Source organism: Drosophila mauritiana, chromosome X, assembly GCF_004382145.1.
Source record: "Drosophila mauritiana strain mau12 chromosome X, ASM438214v1, whole genome shotgun sequence".
Lineage (NCBI taxonomy): Eukaryota > Metazoa > Arthropoda > Insecta > Diptera > Drosophilidae > Drosophila > Drosophila mauritiana.
In genome coordinates, this window is record NC_046672.1 from 1,062,806 (window position 1) to 1,079,384 (window position 16,579).

General features: G+C 46.0%; 1 protein-coding gene across 2 annotated transcripts in view; it reads right to left on the reverse strand.

The window, feature by feature from the left end:
• Positions 1 to 294: 294 nt before the first annotated feature.
• Positions 295 to 16,579, reverse strand: part of LOC117146465 — a 138,914-nt gene continuing 122,629 nt past the window's right edge. For both annotated transcript variants that reach the window (XM_033312700.1, XM_033312699.1), the window contains exons 5-7: positions 3,659 to 3,961; positions 2,870 to 3,534; positions 295 to 2,737 (exon numbers count right to left, since the gene is read on the reverse strand). In XM_033312700.1, coding sequence (XP_033168591.1) covers positions 1,931 to 2,737; positions 2,870 to 3,534; positions 3,659 to 3,887 — 1,701 coding nt within the window. In that variant the 5' untranslated portion in view covers positions 3,888 to 3,961 and the 3' untranslated portion in view covers positions 295 to 1,930. The remainder of the gene's footprint in view (positions 2,738 to 2,869; positions 3,535 to 3,658; positions 3,962 to 16,579) is intronic.

Here is a 16,579-nt window from a genome sequence, read left to right on the forward strand (position 1 = left end):
GAGGACTTTCCCCTTTGCTGCTGCTCCTGCGTAAAGTAGATTCATTTGTGCCTTCCAAATGCTTTGTTGTTTACATTCCTGGAAGTTTGGTGTCTCACGTCGTTGGCACGCTCGCAGTATCACAGTATCCTTACCGAGCCATTCAGCTGGAAGAGTGCTGAAAAGGGCTTTGGCTTATCCCCAAAAAGGCTGCTGATAGAGATTATGATTTAAGGTTAGATACAGAATAGGGAATTTAAGTTAATATCTAAACGTATCATTTGCTTTAAATAGAACTGACAATTAGGCGAAATGTTTTTTTTTTAAATTTATTCTTCAATCACTTTGTTCTCATATCAGTTGTAGTTCATTAGCTACTCAAAAAAAAATGAGGAAAGAAAATTGGGTTTCCTTCACACGGGTTGTCCTTATCAGCTAGCAACTAACATTAATACACTGAAGTATGTCTATATCTGTAAATCTGTATCTGTATATGTATATGTATTTGTGTTCGTTTATGTGTAGTCGTAAAACTATCGAATAGTTTTGGCAGGCAAACCGAATTGCCCCAACTGTACACGACTCTTTCTAGCTCCAACAACAATTTGACTAAGCTGCTATAAAAAATTAAAATAGACTACATAAGGAAAAGTGCGTGGTGTATTTGTGTGCTGTGCTGTGTTATGTAAGTGAGTGTGTGTGTTTTTTAATTCGTTAATTTGACATTTGTGTGTGTGTGTGTGGTGTGTGTATGCGAGTGTATGTGTATGTACAAGTTCAAAAACATATGAATATTGGGTATGATGGTCGATCGGTAATAAACACCATTTAAGGATTGGGTTGAGCAGCTTCTCTAATCCTCGTCCTCTCTTCTTCAATATCCTGCTAGTTTGTCCGATTTACATCGGTCTAATCCGCATATAGTTCGTTTTATCCTTAGGTCCTTGTCCTCTTCGTTAACAATTTTCCTATTTACAGTTTACAACTCAAACTTGATCAATTTGCTTTGTCTTTTGCTTAGCATTAGTGATATATTTCGCTTGCGATTTTTAGGGGGGCATTTACTTGCCTATACAACAACAATAATATCGATTCTATCCAAATGTGAAAACAAAAATTCGCTTGAAATTTCCTCTCTTTCGTTTTTATAATTCTTAATAAACATCATCAGTCTTGAACTTAGTTTAGGTTTCCTTCACTTTTGCCCCTCATCCTCGACTCTCTTTCTGTTGTTAACTCAAGCAAATGTTATGATGGGTCTCATTTTTTGAAAAGTTGTGACCTTGTGTCTTTTTTTTGCGAATGGAAGTGTTAAATTGGGATATATGGAAGGGATTGTAGGGAAGGACGGGACGGGTCATTCGGGTCGGGTCGGGACGGGACTGACTACAATCCAGGTTCGAAGGCACAATTTCAAAAGATTTCTCTCCCACTCCGCGACTAACTAACGCCTCTTCTATACACTAGCCATACACTAGTAAGCTCTGCTTCTGTCTTAGATTTCGATGCATTCTGTCTGACGAAAGATCTTTACAAGGGTCAAAACTCAATGGGATATTACAAACATTATAAAAGCATTATTAACTTTACATGTATTACTCAGATGAGTAGTATTTAACAACGCTCTAAAATCAAACTACAAATGCCATCGAATTGCAATCAAAAACAGTGCCTCGCTACGTATGGGGTTTGGATGGGAACTCTGGACATATATAGTAACTAAACTCAGAGACGAGTGATCCTCTGCGCAACAGAGACTCAGGGATTAGAGGACGGGTTCTGGGTTCTCCATTTCGGGATCGGAGTCCGGTACGGATTCGGATTGTGAAACGCACGGCATTCGCTGACCTCCTCACACGAAGAACTCCTCGTTGCCAATGTTGCTGCCCGATGCTTCAACCAGTTGCCAGGGCCAGGACCATCCGCCTCCTCCGCCCCCGAGAAGTGTAAATCACCGCTCCGTGGAGTGGGTGGTGGTCCCACCGCCCAATCCGCTGCTGCTGCTCCCCGAACCGGAAGCGGAATTCAAACCCTGGCGGCGGAAGAAGCCAAGGGTGTCCAGTGCCTTAATAGTGCGTCGGATTAGCTCGTCCTTGTATTTCCAAATGGTTTTGTCCTCGACTGAGTGCTCCCGGTACTCCTCACAGCTCTTCTTCAGCGTCTTTACGCAGTCCGCCCGATAGTGCTGCAGCTGGGCGTCCTTGGTGTCCACAGGATACGACTTGCAGACGCCGCCCAGGCAGCTCAGTGGAAAGTGATTGTGGAGGGTGAGCACGCGCTCCGGATCGTGGAAGCATTTCACATACTGATTCGGCTTGGTGTAGTTCTTAGCTCGATGGACGTGCTGCAGCATGTGCATGTACTTGGGTATGTCCTTGTGCCAGCCGTGTTCGTGCTGCTGGTCGTCCAAGAAGTACACGTTGCGGAAGTTGTAGCTGTGGAATCCGTCCGGCTTGATTTTGCGCGACTCTGGACGCACTTTGTCCATCAACTCGGACCATAAAACCGCTCCGCCCTTGGGCATGATCACCTCGTCAATGTCCAGCAGTGCGATGTAGTCGTACAGATAGAGATTTTTGTACAGGCAGTCGTTGTACGGAATAACCTCGTTTTGGCGCTTGTGGTTCGTCTTTTTAGTTAGGTAAAGGTGCTGGAATCCGGGCACATTTGGCTGGCCACCGGGCAGTGTCAGCGGGATCACTTGGACCTTGCCCTCCTGTTCGTAGTGATTGAGCACTTTGGTGATGTTGGGATGGACCTGTCGAGGGATAGGGGTACGATGAGTGTGGATTGACTATTAAATATCAGTTTGCTGAGCAACTGTTGCAATGGATATTCTTGAGCCATTTGGAAGTAGTTTTTTGTGGGAACATGTGCATTACAATATTACCTGAAGATTGTAGAAGTAGATTTTGTCTGCCCCAAGGATATTGAGCATTTCGATCCACTCGATCAGCCGTACACTCAGGTCGTCGTAGAGGAAGTCCAATCCCTTGACGCACACAGCAAATCCCTTCTTCTGGTCATCCGGCGGTCGGTTGTAGATGACCCGCAGATTGTTTGTGGCCGTATCGCACTCCTTCTCCACCATCGACACGGAGCTGGGCACCACGCCGTGGAAGGGCTTGGGAATCTGGCAGGCGATCAGATAGGGCTGGTAGATGCCCTGCTTGTAGTTGCCCCACTTGTTGTACCAGATATACTTGTACTCAAACGTTTTTACGATGAACGGCTCCTTTTGGCCGTCAAACCAGAACTGGCAGTAGGTCTTCACCTTCGGCTCAATCCTATCGATCATTCCAAGGATCCGCACAGTGGGCCCCAGCAACGAGGTGCGGCGGATGTCGTAATAAGCCCCAAAAAGCTGGAACGTTCCATTCGACGTGCGCAGCGTCTGCCAGTAGATGTTGTTGAACTCCAGCTCGAAAATGGAGGGGTACTTCGCGCAGGTCGACGACTTCTGCTGCAGGAAGTTCTTATTCTTGCTCCAATAGGCGATCGGCAGAGAGGGGATGCGGGACTCCACGTCTCGGACCAACTGGTCGTCGTCCATGGCTGCCAGAGAAAGGAATGATTGAGGCAAGTAGATTTAGTAAACTTGTTCTTATTGGTGCACCCCATTATATTAGTTTCGTCAGTTCAAGTATTTAAAATATTTGCCCGCAGCATTCTTGCTCACCTGTTCGATTGTCCACCAGTATCTCGCTGGGATCGAAGTGATCCGTGGTCGTGGAGGTGGTCTCCGCATAGCGAATGTCTTTCTGCAGCAGGATGCGTCCGTTGAGTGGCACCTGCTGGTACTCCTGCGGCACCAGATTCGTACCGTGCATCTTGAACAGTCCTATGATGACGAAGGACCAGACGCACAGCGAAAACAGGATCTTTAGGATCACCTTAGAGTGAGCCATGATGACTGGTACTGGTTTGCGCCGAAGTGATTTACTTTTTATGGCTGGGATTTCTTTTTATTCAGCCAGAGGCGCTGCAATGAGAAATGGTGGGTCGTTAGAAGGCGTTGCTTTTGTCATTTCCTCCTGTACTTCTCTCCACCCCCTAATCATTCATTTTTAAACTGGCGACCAGCCGGTCGGTTTATTTCCGTTGCCCAACCTCAAACACCCCCCCTCCCCCCACACCAAATCCTCGTTTTCCACTTTGGTCAGGCGCAAAATGTCAAGTTGAAAACTGCGTGTAATATTTTCTAGCCCGGGGCGAGAAATACCCACCAGGACGACAAGGGACGAGGGAGCTGCAGTGGGTGAAGGTCCTTAGCCTAATGGAAAACAATCTAAAAGCGCCACAATACAGCAGCAGCTACAGTGGTCTTGAAGTGGCGAAATGCGGCTGCAATGCCAGCCCTTATATGTACGTTGGACATGGGAGCATAACAAAACAGTATTGCATCAAATACTGGAAAACGGAAAGAATTTTGTCTAGTTTTGCCCCACTAATTAACCTGTTTTAAATTGTTTATGCATCTCCTTTTCTAACCCAACCACTGTTCACATTGGAAAACACCCAATTCACTTGCATTCGGTGGTGAAGTAGGCACACACACATGTGTACATACGTACAGTTGCGGTAACAATAATAGCACCAAAAGCACATTTCGTGTTTGCCCCAGCGTTTCTCTATTTTCTGACATTTTTTCATCATTTTTTCCACTAATCTTAAATACTACAATGATTTTCAATCGAAATAATAAAATTGGTAACAGATCTAATGGATATTTTAAAAATAATTGGTAAAACAAAAAAAAACCTCCAAATTTAGGCGGTAACAAAAATAGCACTGTTTCTCGTATTTTGCTAAAACTAACTAAAAAAATAAAATAAGAGTTCAACAAATGGATTATATCTTAAGAACTATGTTTAAAGAATCTTAATATTTGGTTGCGTGACCATTGTAGGCAATGACAGCTGCGCATCCTCTTGGCATGGAGTCCACCAAGTCCTGGTACCGTTTTTGAGGAATTTTGCTCCATGAATCCTTGATCCTCGATCCCCCATGAATCCAAAGTTCCTCGTTATGGTTGGGTTTGGCTTCAGAAACCTTTTTTTCACGTCCGCACAAAGTTTTTCGATTGGATTCAAGTCGGGTGACTGAGCAGGCCATTTCATTCCTCGGATCGATTTCTGCTCAAACCACTTTCGAGCCTTCTTCCTCGTGTGTTTTGGGTCGTTATCCTGTTGAAATGTCCATAAAAACGGCATTTCATCCTCGGCATATGTCGCCATCACATTTTCCGGGATATCTGTGTAAATGTGCTGATCCATGATGCCTTGAATCATATGAATCGGATCTACTCCATAGTATGAAAAGCACGCCCATACCATGATGTTGGATCCCCCGTGATTTACCGTCTTAAAGGTGAAGCGAGGATTTTTTTCAGTTCGTGGTGGACGCGGAACATAAGACCGAGAGCCTTTCCAACCAAAAAACACAATTTTGCTCTCATCTGACCACAAAATGTGGCGCCCCTTCTCCACAGGCCAGTCCTTGCGTATCTTGGCATATAAGATTCGCTTTGCCACATGCTTAACAGTCAGAAGCGGGACTTTTCTGGGACTGCACACATTAAGGTTGTTTTGTCTTAAGTGTTTGCGAACTGTTTCCACGCTTGCAGCTATCTGGAGCTCCTTCTTCAGTTCCGTCGCCGGCTTAAAAGGCTCCTTCTTGCTTTGCCGAACCAAGCGCTTGATCTCCACGTTGGACATAGAGGGCTTTCTTCCACGTTTTTCGTTATTTTCGACAAACAGAAGTGCGTTGCGGATCATTTTGTTTGAAAAACCAACAAACCGTCCCATTTTAGCGTAGGTTTTACCTTCAGAGATCATGTTTTTAATCAAATTCCTTTTTTCGACGGTAGAATGCTTTCCCCGACCCATAACTAGAGAATTTTTGGTCTTCTTTTGAAAAAAATTCAATTAAAACCTTTAATGCAACTCCTTTTTTCAAAATATATCGAAAAAAAACCCAAAGCAATCACTCCTATTAATTTTATTCAGCAAAAACGTGGTCAGTGCTATTTTTGTTACCGCCTCATTTAGCGCCCTTTTGCAGAAAGTGCCCAAAAACAAAAAGAACCGTTACATTGAGAGAGTCAAAATTTCTTGCTTAGAGAGACAACATATGGTACTTATTATTCATGCAATCAGACTTTTAAAAAAATAAACATTCAATACCTTTTTTTAGGAAATCACCTTTCCACCTGCAGTAGTGCTATTATTTTAACCGCAGCTGTACATGCCGCCCCTGGTACAGTCGCCTCCCCCAAAAGGCGACGCTGCAGGCGACAATCTGTTTGCCTATCTCCGCTTTGTATCTTTGCAATTGCGGGCTGTGCGTGCGACAAACGAGAAAAGACAAACCACGGACATGGACATTGGACGTTGGACATTGGACATCGGACATAGCTTTGCCATTCACCATTCGCCATTGACCATTCAGCATCCAGCGTCCAGCATTTGAACACTGTGTCTGGCGGCAAGGCCTTCTAATATTTATGACATTGCATCCAGCTTCTTGCCACTCGGAATCCCTTTGGGTCAGGACCACACACATCCATAACTCTGTGTGCGTTGGCCTCAGGGGCTGTGGGGTAGCCCGTTCTGATTCCCATCCCGCTTTGCATCGCAGCTCAGCTCCGTTGCTCTTTGTCTCTGTCGCTTTCAATTGAAGGCGAGTGTCCACTGTAGCTGACAAATTGCTTACAGCTCCTTTTATTTTTAGTACATTTGTTCACTCTCGTGCAAACTGGAAACCTATATTACTGGAATAACCTACGATTAAGAGGCAATCAAAAGTGGCCCAGGAACGTACAAAGTTCTAAACTGCTTTCCACCTTTAGTAGATTGCAAATGCAGTTCACTTACTTCAGGAACTGCAGTTCGCCTGCGCATTCACATCATTTTCGGTATTTGTTTAAGTTGAGTCCCGAAAACTTTGTGCAACATTTTTGCCGCATTCAAAATCAGCTGCAGGGATGTTTCAAAAAAGAGGTGGGGTGGGCAGCCGCCGGAGGGGAGCAGCAAGTTTTTACTCAAATGTTTTCCATTTCATTTGCATGCGCCGCAAACTTTTTGCAAACACCAGGCCGAGATACAGAGATACTCGTATACAAAGATGCAGCGAAACCGAATATGTTGCAACCAGCTTTCAACGAGCTGAACAAGCCCAAAGGCAGGGGTGGGGAAAGGGGAGGCGGGCTGCTGCAGGGCTCGTGAAAAATGCAAAATCACCTGTGCTCCTCCTCCCCTTTTCGGCGCTTTAATCCCGAAAGATTGGATATTCCGTATGGCATTTTCAACTAGCCCGAACAGTTGTTTATGCTACCAATCAGATCGTTCGTTCTCTCTCCTGGCCGAGTTCAAGGCCCTTCATTTTGGGAGATACATATGCTTTGGTTTGTGTGGAGTGTGAAGTGTGGCCCGGGGATCTATCATTTATCACTTAGCAAAGACGCTCGCCCCGGGCTTTCGCGTACCCATAAATCTGCGAGGTCTTTGAAACGATTTGGGTCAATTTGCCATTAAATACGCGTCATGCTTATACGATTATTCAAAGGCCAAGCACAAAACACGGCGACAAGTACAAAATAGAACCCGACAAGTTCTTCTCGCAGCTGGTATGTAATTTGCTAGGCAAAACAGGTTCGATCGATCTCCGGCCGGAATGTGTGTCGCACCCAGAGCGGGAATAGAATTCAACTGAAAACCCGCTGGAGCAATATAAATGGTAATGATGGCTTCAGGTAGGTATTCGGCTACCAAAATGGGTCAATGAGCCTCGATGACTCTTGCGATCGCCTGTCCAGAACGAGACCCAGAGTCAGAGCCAGAGCCCCAGTACAGAATTTGAGTCCGTGGTACCTCGATAGATTGCCCCTAAACGGCGAGCACCGATCTGCGGTTCATTGATCCGCTGGTGATCCAGAGGCGAACGAACGGAAATGTGCCGAAGACAACGTTAGTTTCTGGCAAAGCGCCAATTAATCTGGCTATGTTCAAGGGAAATCAAATTGGCTACAGATCCTTGGAGCCGAGATACACGCATACATGTAGAAGAGACATTTGGTTCAAGCGACTTATTGGAATAGCTCGCGACTCTATAAACATGACAAACGTCGATAGACGCGGTGGTGAGTGAGGTCATATTGGGGAAAATAACTGAACAGAGTACTCCTGAAGTTGTTGAAACCTTGGCAGGCACACGTAATACCTATAAATGCTGTCACATTCCAGGTACGATCGATCATAGCTCGTTTGGATTTTTCCAGCCGGCTGATTGATTTATGTATGCGAGCGATGAAGACAAACTTTAAAGTTGCTCATTAGCATGCTATTTATAGGTAGGATGCCAGGTGCACAGTCAGGTCCCCAGATGAATGAATCATTATCAGCACCGGCATCATTGGCATTAATGCAAATAAGGTGATTCAATGAACCCCCGAGCACTAAACTATTTATGTATCCCCGCTAATGGCCAGAGTTGGTCGGGGAAGCAGAAAGAAAACCAGGAAAATTAAGCGAAATGAAGTGGTTTGGGGTAGGCAAAAGAGTGAAGTTGAGTAGACGAGAAAGAATCTAAATGAAAGGTCGGGTCAAGTGGCACGGTGGCACGGTGGCAAAGCTCCGTTCGATGGGGCCACATTTGTATCTCTGTATGGTTGTTACGGAAATGAAGCCGCGCGCCGAGAGCCGAAAAATGAAAACCAAAAGTCGAAACACGAACGCATTTAAAATGCAGAAGGCAGACGCAAAGTGGCGCAAATGAACTTAAGTATATCGCGAGAAGTGTTGAGCACTGAGCATCGCGCATCTCGCAGATACGCCGCAGCATATGTATCTTCGCATGGGCGTGAGTATCTCGTATCCGCATCTGTAGCTTCAGCTCCATACGCACATTGTACACTTCGAAAAATAAACTGCTAAGCAACTGATGAAAGTCAATTATATGATGTTGATATAGGTATAAAAATCGTTTATACCTATAAAAGTATCTAATCTACATCACTGCTGCTCACTGAAATGCTATGTTAATGATTTTACGAATCCTATCAATTTTTTTCACTGCGTACCTGTGGCGTAGCGTCTGCAATTTTAATTCGCCTCACATCCTTTTATTTGCGTACGTGCGCCGCAACTTCTGGTGGCGCTGCCTCCTCGATTTCCTCGGATTTCGCTGCGCTTCCTTGCTTTTCCCACCACGATTGATAGCAAAATGATTTCTCAATATGTCGCCTAAGTTGATTTTCCGTTTTTTGATGCCAAATGAAATTTGTTTTAGCACCATCCCCTGGCATGTGGCGTGGCGTGGCGTATCTGGCGGATACATTTCGCTCTTGGCAAACAAAATTCAGCTCAAATTGAATTACAAATATTGTGTCGCACAGAGGAACCATACCATTTCGGGTCAGTCGGTAAAAGTGTTTTAGATTTGCCAGCCATTCTTTTTGGCAATTATCGTTTCGTCCGCCCCTCCTCCTCAACCGCCCCCTCCCACCAGGTGTCCCCTCGCATCCACGTGCTCCAGCTTCAATTGCCATTAGAAGTTCAGTAAATGAACATTTAATTTCAATTAACGGCAGCGGGGCAGGCAGCACAAAATACCCAGGATGAGGGGTTTGGCTTTTATTAACCCATGCTAAGCCTGCCTGATTATTATTTTTGTGCCGGACTATTTATGGCCATAAGTGCTCCGCAGCGCTGCAAATGTATCTCGTAATTCAGCAGCAACAACCGCAAAACAAATAAAAGCAACCTCGATGATAACAATCATCGTCAACAGCAACAAATGCACGCAATTGTTGTCAGTGATTTAAAATTTATAACAATTAACAGAAAACAATGCGGCAAATTGTCAAAAGACATGAAACGGGTGATGACCAATATGCAAATGGAAAATGGCCCGAACGGGAAACGAAAAATGGGAAATGGAAATGGCCAAGAGTGCCGCAACATGGCGCAATCCGAAAGGGGCGGCAGCCACGCCCCCACCGTCCACACCCATCCTCCACAGCAACTTGAATAACGAGCAACAAGAATTTGCGACATTTTCGCTCGATACTTTTGCACCTCCGTGGGCCAAAAGAGGCGATCATTGGAATACAGTGAATTATTGATTTGACTAATTTTTAATTTAATTTTAAATAGCATTGTGGCCCCTTCTTTAAAGCTTCTTTATAGCTGGCCCGACTAGACTAATCAATATAAATGTACGGATGTGAACATTGACTCAATCCCTGCATCATAAAAGTTAAAACGCCTATTAAGTGGTGCTAAATTTGAAATCATTTAAACATTCTGCAAATTTAAAAGGCTCTTCAGCTTAGATTGATGTCTGTGACTACTCCTCACTCCTCACTACTAACTAACGCCTCGAAATGGCAGTCATTTGCAAATACATTATCCACTTAAGCATCGTGATTTGATGACGTTGTTGGCGTTATCTTTCTGGATATATATATATTTTTTGCCTTTTTGCCGTGTTTAATTGCAGGAGACCCATCATTCTCAGCGCTGACTCTCTATTTCTAAGCTGCCAGTCTAAGCAATACCTGTCACGAGCCGAACGAACGAGCGACCAGCAATTGTATTCTACAGATGCAACATACAATGGTTGGCGACTTACGCGACTGGCTGGCTGATAAGTTGCGCAATCCGCTTGCGTCATCCCGAGATAAAGACGGAGTTTAAGTCGGCGTGGAGTGCACGACAATGCCTTGACCGACAGCCATGCCGCCACCGCGTGCTATCTGCATCTCGCACCCTAACTCCAATCGGTTGTATCTGTAGTATCTGTATCTTCTTTTTTTCGCAGGGGTACCTATTATGGCAGTGGTAGTGGTCGGGGTCTCGGGGGGAATCGGGCGGTATCGGGAGAATCGAGGGGTCACAGCACAACCCGCAAACATGGCCATGTGTGACAGGGCCAACGCAATTGAGAAACAATTTCGCAGAGGAGCAAATCAACGTTTAACCAGATGCGAACGACACACACACAGAGAAAGAGACGGAGACCCAAAACTTTGACTGCACGTTGTCTATATAAATGCGACACGAACTGTTTAGCTGCGACTGATGTCGCTGCCGTGGCTGCCATCATTGTTGCAGTCGCAGTTGCTGCAGCATGCCACTGAAATCAGTGCTGCATGGTGCTTGCTGCATGCTGCATGCTGAACGCTCAAGAAACCCACTGCCAACCGTGTCCGAGCATCGTTCCAAGAGTCTGCTCGGTGTTTAAATTAAAGTCTCAGTTTGTGTTGGCGTGTGCACTCCGTTTATCTGAAGCCAGCCACCACAGTGCACTGCGAGAAAGCGAGACGGTGGGAAACGTACACACAATTTAGTAATTGTAAACGGCTGCGGAATATCGATTGAGTTTAAAATGATTCTTATCATAAGCAATGTTCAAATCACAATGCCCTGCCCTTTTCTTGAAGTGCATGTCGGCCAATGTGGATTTTTGCGTGTTTGATTTTCCTGTCACGTTCCAGCTAACAACATAAGGAAGCAGCCGAATGCTAGGCAGTCTTTGTGCCCATCCCTCCCTTGGCTCCCCGACTCCTCGGTTTGTGTCTGCGGCAGTTCCCTGCGCGACAGTCAGTCAGTCGACTCGGAGTCGAATTCGGATCTGGATTCAGACCTTAGACTGGAGACAAGTCGGGGCACCATAACCAAGCCGCCGCCGCCGCCGCCGCCGTGCCAACTCCGTAAGTTGTCAGCGGCAATTTGAATGGCACGTGGGATGTGAGTGAAAGGGAAAGGGGGAGAGAGAGATTCAAGGAAGGATAGATGCGACATGGGACGGCGTATCTAGAAGTTCGTCTCGCTGTCACTCAGGCCGCTGACTTTGATTGCAATGCGCCAAGGATGCCTCCAAATCAGATTCAGAATCCGACTACGAATGCGATTCACTGCTGCTGATGCTGGCTGATGCTGATGCATCCTCAATCCGGTCGTTGTCGCTTGAACTAACATTGCTGAAACTGTCAACTGGTTGGAAGGTGGGTCGCAGTCGCAGTCGCAGTCGCAGTCGCAGTCGAATTCTCAGCTCCTGGCCCAGCTGCTGCAGCCCGCTTAATGTGGCGGCAACAAGTCAATAGATTCCGTTGCAAGGTGCTAAGCCGATAGATGGATGGGTGGTGGGGAAAGGGGAATGGGAATGGGAAAGGGGTGTGAGGAGAAGAAGCAGAAGCCAGGTACCGCTGCAAGTATGTATAACGTTGCCTACTGACGTGAGACAATTACGTGAGCAAATTGCAAAATATTTGCCTGGGTGAATGCGACATGTGAGACATTGGATCGATGGGCGCATGCTGCACAGATAAGTGACTTGGGCGAGCGACGTAAGGAGATTAAATCAATTATATGGAAATTATGAAAACTCAATTTGCAGGAAAATGAAAATTCAAGTGATCTAGGACATCACGCCAACAGCTCAGCCCCAATGTCCGCCATCCCCATCGCCTAATCTCGGCGAGAACAGCGAGGCTAATAAGCCATAAAATATCCAGAAATTACGTTAACTACGTAAAGAACCTAGGAACTGAACGCAATTACTCCTCGTTTCAATATAATACGGCGACGTGACACATTTACGTGAGTAGGTTACGCGACGTAGCCGGAATTCATTCCATCCCAGTTGAGAATGGCGAATGGAGAACGGAGAACGGAGAACGGAGAACAGAGAGCAGGCAGCTTTCCCGGAAGGCATTACAATGGCCGTACCGTCCTGCTATCTACGGCCGGACAGCTATACGTACCTTTTTACGGAACGCAGGACGCAGGGATGCCGGGATGACGGGATAACGGAATGGCGGAATAACGGCATGGGCGGCAACGTAAGCAAACAGTGCCGGCAAAAAGCAAACAACGGAAAGTGAGAAGTGCCACAAAAACGGCAGCAAATGGCTGCCACTCGCAGTTGCAATAGCACCGCAAGCAAAGCAATAGCAATGGCAATGGCAATAGCAATAGCACTGGAAACGGCAACAAGGGCCGGCGACAAACAAAGGCAACAGCAAAGTCCCCAAAAAGGTGGGGCGGCGGCCAGGGGCGTGGCATAGGGGGGCTGGGGGGTGGTGGGACGGTGATGTTGGGTGGATGAATAAGCGTAACAAACTTGGTGGGTCAAAAATACACAGTGGAAATAAAGTCATGCGCTTAATTGGTCGAGTTTGAAAGAAAGACCCATTCTTGGTCCTCACCTGCACCCTAGTGATACGTTTCCCATTATAATGGGTAACATTTTGGCTACCCGTTGATGTAATATGCTTAGCTATTCGATAGACTTCAGATTGCTTTGAATTCAATTTCAATAATTCAGAGTAGGAATATGGCTTTTGCAAAGTGTTGGCCATTCTGTAGGCCAGACTCTCAGATCCGCACGGTGTGGTTCGCTCGGTTTTGGTCTCCATTTGATGGCGACTCTTTGGTTTGGTTTGTTTTTTAGTTTTCAGTTTTCAGTTTTCCTTTTTCTGTTTTCTGTTTTCTGCTTTCGCCTTCTTGTTCTTGTTCTGGCCATACGATGTTTTTTCGCCCTTTTGTAGCTTTGAAAGGCACAAAGGCGAGCGAACCACTAGGAACCAGTGCCAGTAACCACCGCCTGGCAGAACCACCTTGTGACCGAGCCAACTGCCTCAATTTGCATATGGAATTTATGCTTTTGATGACGCGGGCGACGCCGGCCAAAGTCAACTGCATGTTAATGAAACCCGAATGCATAAGTAAGCCCCCTTTCCTTTCCTCTCTTCATTTTCCATTTCCCAGCCACACAGCGAGAAATTGAGAACCAATCCGTTCGATTCTCAAACATCGCTTTTCCCCATATACAAATAAACTTATCGCAGATGGTTAATTAACCAGAAAGACAGATTCTTTTCTATTGACTCGATGGACCAGGAAAACATGCTATTGTTGAGCAGTTTGGCCTTTTTTTGCTCTGTGCAGCATTGAAAGAAAATCCCGCGCAAACATCTGCCCCACCGGCCCCTCTTTTATCACGACTTTTTTCATGCCGCCGTGCATTTTTGAAAAGCGAAAAGTTCAAGGATTGCTGCAGAGACGTCGTGCGCTTAGATTCTGTGCAGATTTGGGTGCCCCACAGTGGCCAGGTAACCCCAAAAAGCAACAATCACCACAGCAGCAACGGCAGCCTAAAGCCTAAAGCCAAAAGCCAAAGCCAAAAGTCGAACCACGGACATCGAAAACATGCAACGAGGTGGGGCATTGGGCTTTTTGGGAGCACTAGGCAGTCATCAGGAAGAATTGCTTTAGAATCAAATGCCATGGAAAATGGAATAGTCTAGTAAGTAGATTGCCTACCCAGCACATACCTCGACAGTCTTGGGTTGCAAGGAAAATGTTATCCACAATCTAAGTACGGCTCAAAGTCTCACCTATGTATCTATCCCAACGATCCATAATGCAATAACCGATTTTAAACAATCCGTTTAGTGTAACTCCGTTTTTGGAGTTGGCTGAGGGCATAGTTAAATAAATGCCAAGATACTGTCACTGTTAGTCCGCAGGAAATGTCAAAGTTGAACCCATCGATCGATTCTAATTCTAATGTTCAAGATGTAGAACCACGCTAGCAATTCTGAAGATTAGATTTGCTGGCTGGCTAAGTTGCAAGATCAAAAGCCGAGACTTAGAGGACTGGACTGGAAGGGAGACCAGATACCAGAGACCAAAGACCAAAGAGCTCCCCCAATGCGTTGCCTTTCACTTGCAACTCGCAACTGGCAACTGCGCCGATGGTAAAGTAAAATTGCTTTATGTTGTGTCTCTTATTTTACAGTGTCAACTTTGAAATGTAACGGACTGTGGTGGGGAAGGCATTCGTCACTTGGCGTTCGGCTCGCTGCACGACAAACATCCAATTAAGCTATAAAAATCTTAATTTAATTATTTGCCACACGAACAAAGCCGCAGAACGAACGAGCGCCGGATGATGGAGATTCGAGTTGGAGTTAGAGTTAGAGTTTGCAGATGGAGATGACGTTGGCGGTGGCGGTGGCGGTGGCGATGGCGATGGCGAGGCGATGCAGTTGAAGTTGGCTTTCAGAAGACGGAATATATATGGCACTGGTGGTGGTCGAGAAGGAGCCAAAGCCAGAGCCAGAGCATTTGCCATTCACATCCCCATTCGCATTTTCAGTTTGGTGAACGAGTGCAGCGCGAGATGACGACAACGATTTATGGTGGCCGGTTTTTCTTCATTTGGGCCCTGCTCCGAGCACCAAGCACCGAGCTCCAAACTCCGAGCAATGGCAAAAAGCAAGAAGCCAAGGCAAGACCAAAAGCAAAAGGCAAAAAGCACAGAAATCAAATAGCAAGAGCACGAGCTGCCAAGCAGCCAAGCAAGCGAGCAAACGAGCAACAAGGCAGCAGGCAGGCAGGCAACATGCATTTTTCATGAATTAGTTCACATATAAAAGTCAAATGCAGCACCGGAGTTGGAAAACGGGCCCGGAAAAACGGGGGCGGGCGAAACAACGGGAGTCGACTGGAGTTTGCTGGCTGGAGGCACATAAACAGATTTTGTGGTCGTGGCACACACCGAGAAAAAATGCGACAAAACCGTACAACAACCCACAACGAGTGCAATCAAAAGAGCAGAGAAGGCGGCCGAAGGGAGCTCCTGGATATTCCGGCATTGACGAGTTAAATGGCCATCCCCATACCAATCCAGACATAGGAAACGCATTCCAATCCCAAGTTGCAAAGGTAATTCAAATGTTGCTTCGAGCCACAGCTTGTGCCACGTGCCCATCCCCATTTTGTTAGCTGTGGCACCTGCTTATTTTGATTCTTCGCTGCATAATTAATGAAATGAAAGCAGCTCAGCGCCCCTTTCTGCCCCTTTGTCATCTTTCTGTGCCATAAATTAGACGATGCAGGAGAGGAGGAGCCAAGTCAGCTGAATTCGGTTAACAATTTCAGGAAGGAGATAATGTGCAGCCGATAATGCGAATAGCTTCTGGGCGAAAATACATTTTGAATGAAAGGTACGGTCCGGCCGTAGCGAATGGAAATCAAAGCGAACTGCCTCCGCCTGCCCGCCTGCTCGTCTGACTGACTGACCCAAAATCGGGAAGTCAACCTGTATCTCCCTGGCATCCAGATCCAAGAGGCAAAAGCTCAGTCAGCAGGATAAAGCGAAGCGTTTAATGCGAGCTTGTTGTTTGGCTGGTTGGTTTGTTTGTTGTTATATTTGTTGTTGGCATGCCCGTTGGCCATTTTACGGAGTCAGCCACTTGACACAACAAGAGAAGAGTGGAGAACGGGATGGCAGGAGTTCGTATGATTCTGCGCGGGGGGAGGGGAGGTAGGAGAGCACGGTGAACGGAACATTGAGCAAGTTAAAATATAATAAACAGGCTTAAAAACACACAAACATAAAAAGGCATATGCCTGCGTATGCTTTTCTTTTTATGGCAAACAATCCAACAAACAGAGCCGAAACACATTCAGGTCTGGAAAATGGATGCGAAATGTTATTCGGCGAGGAAATGACCGAGTTGAAAACGGGGCTTGCCGCTTCTGGATAAATGCCATCGATCTAGTTTCATTCTGTTTCTTAAATAATTGTA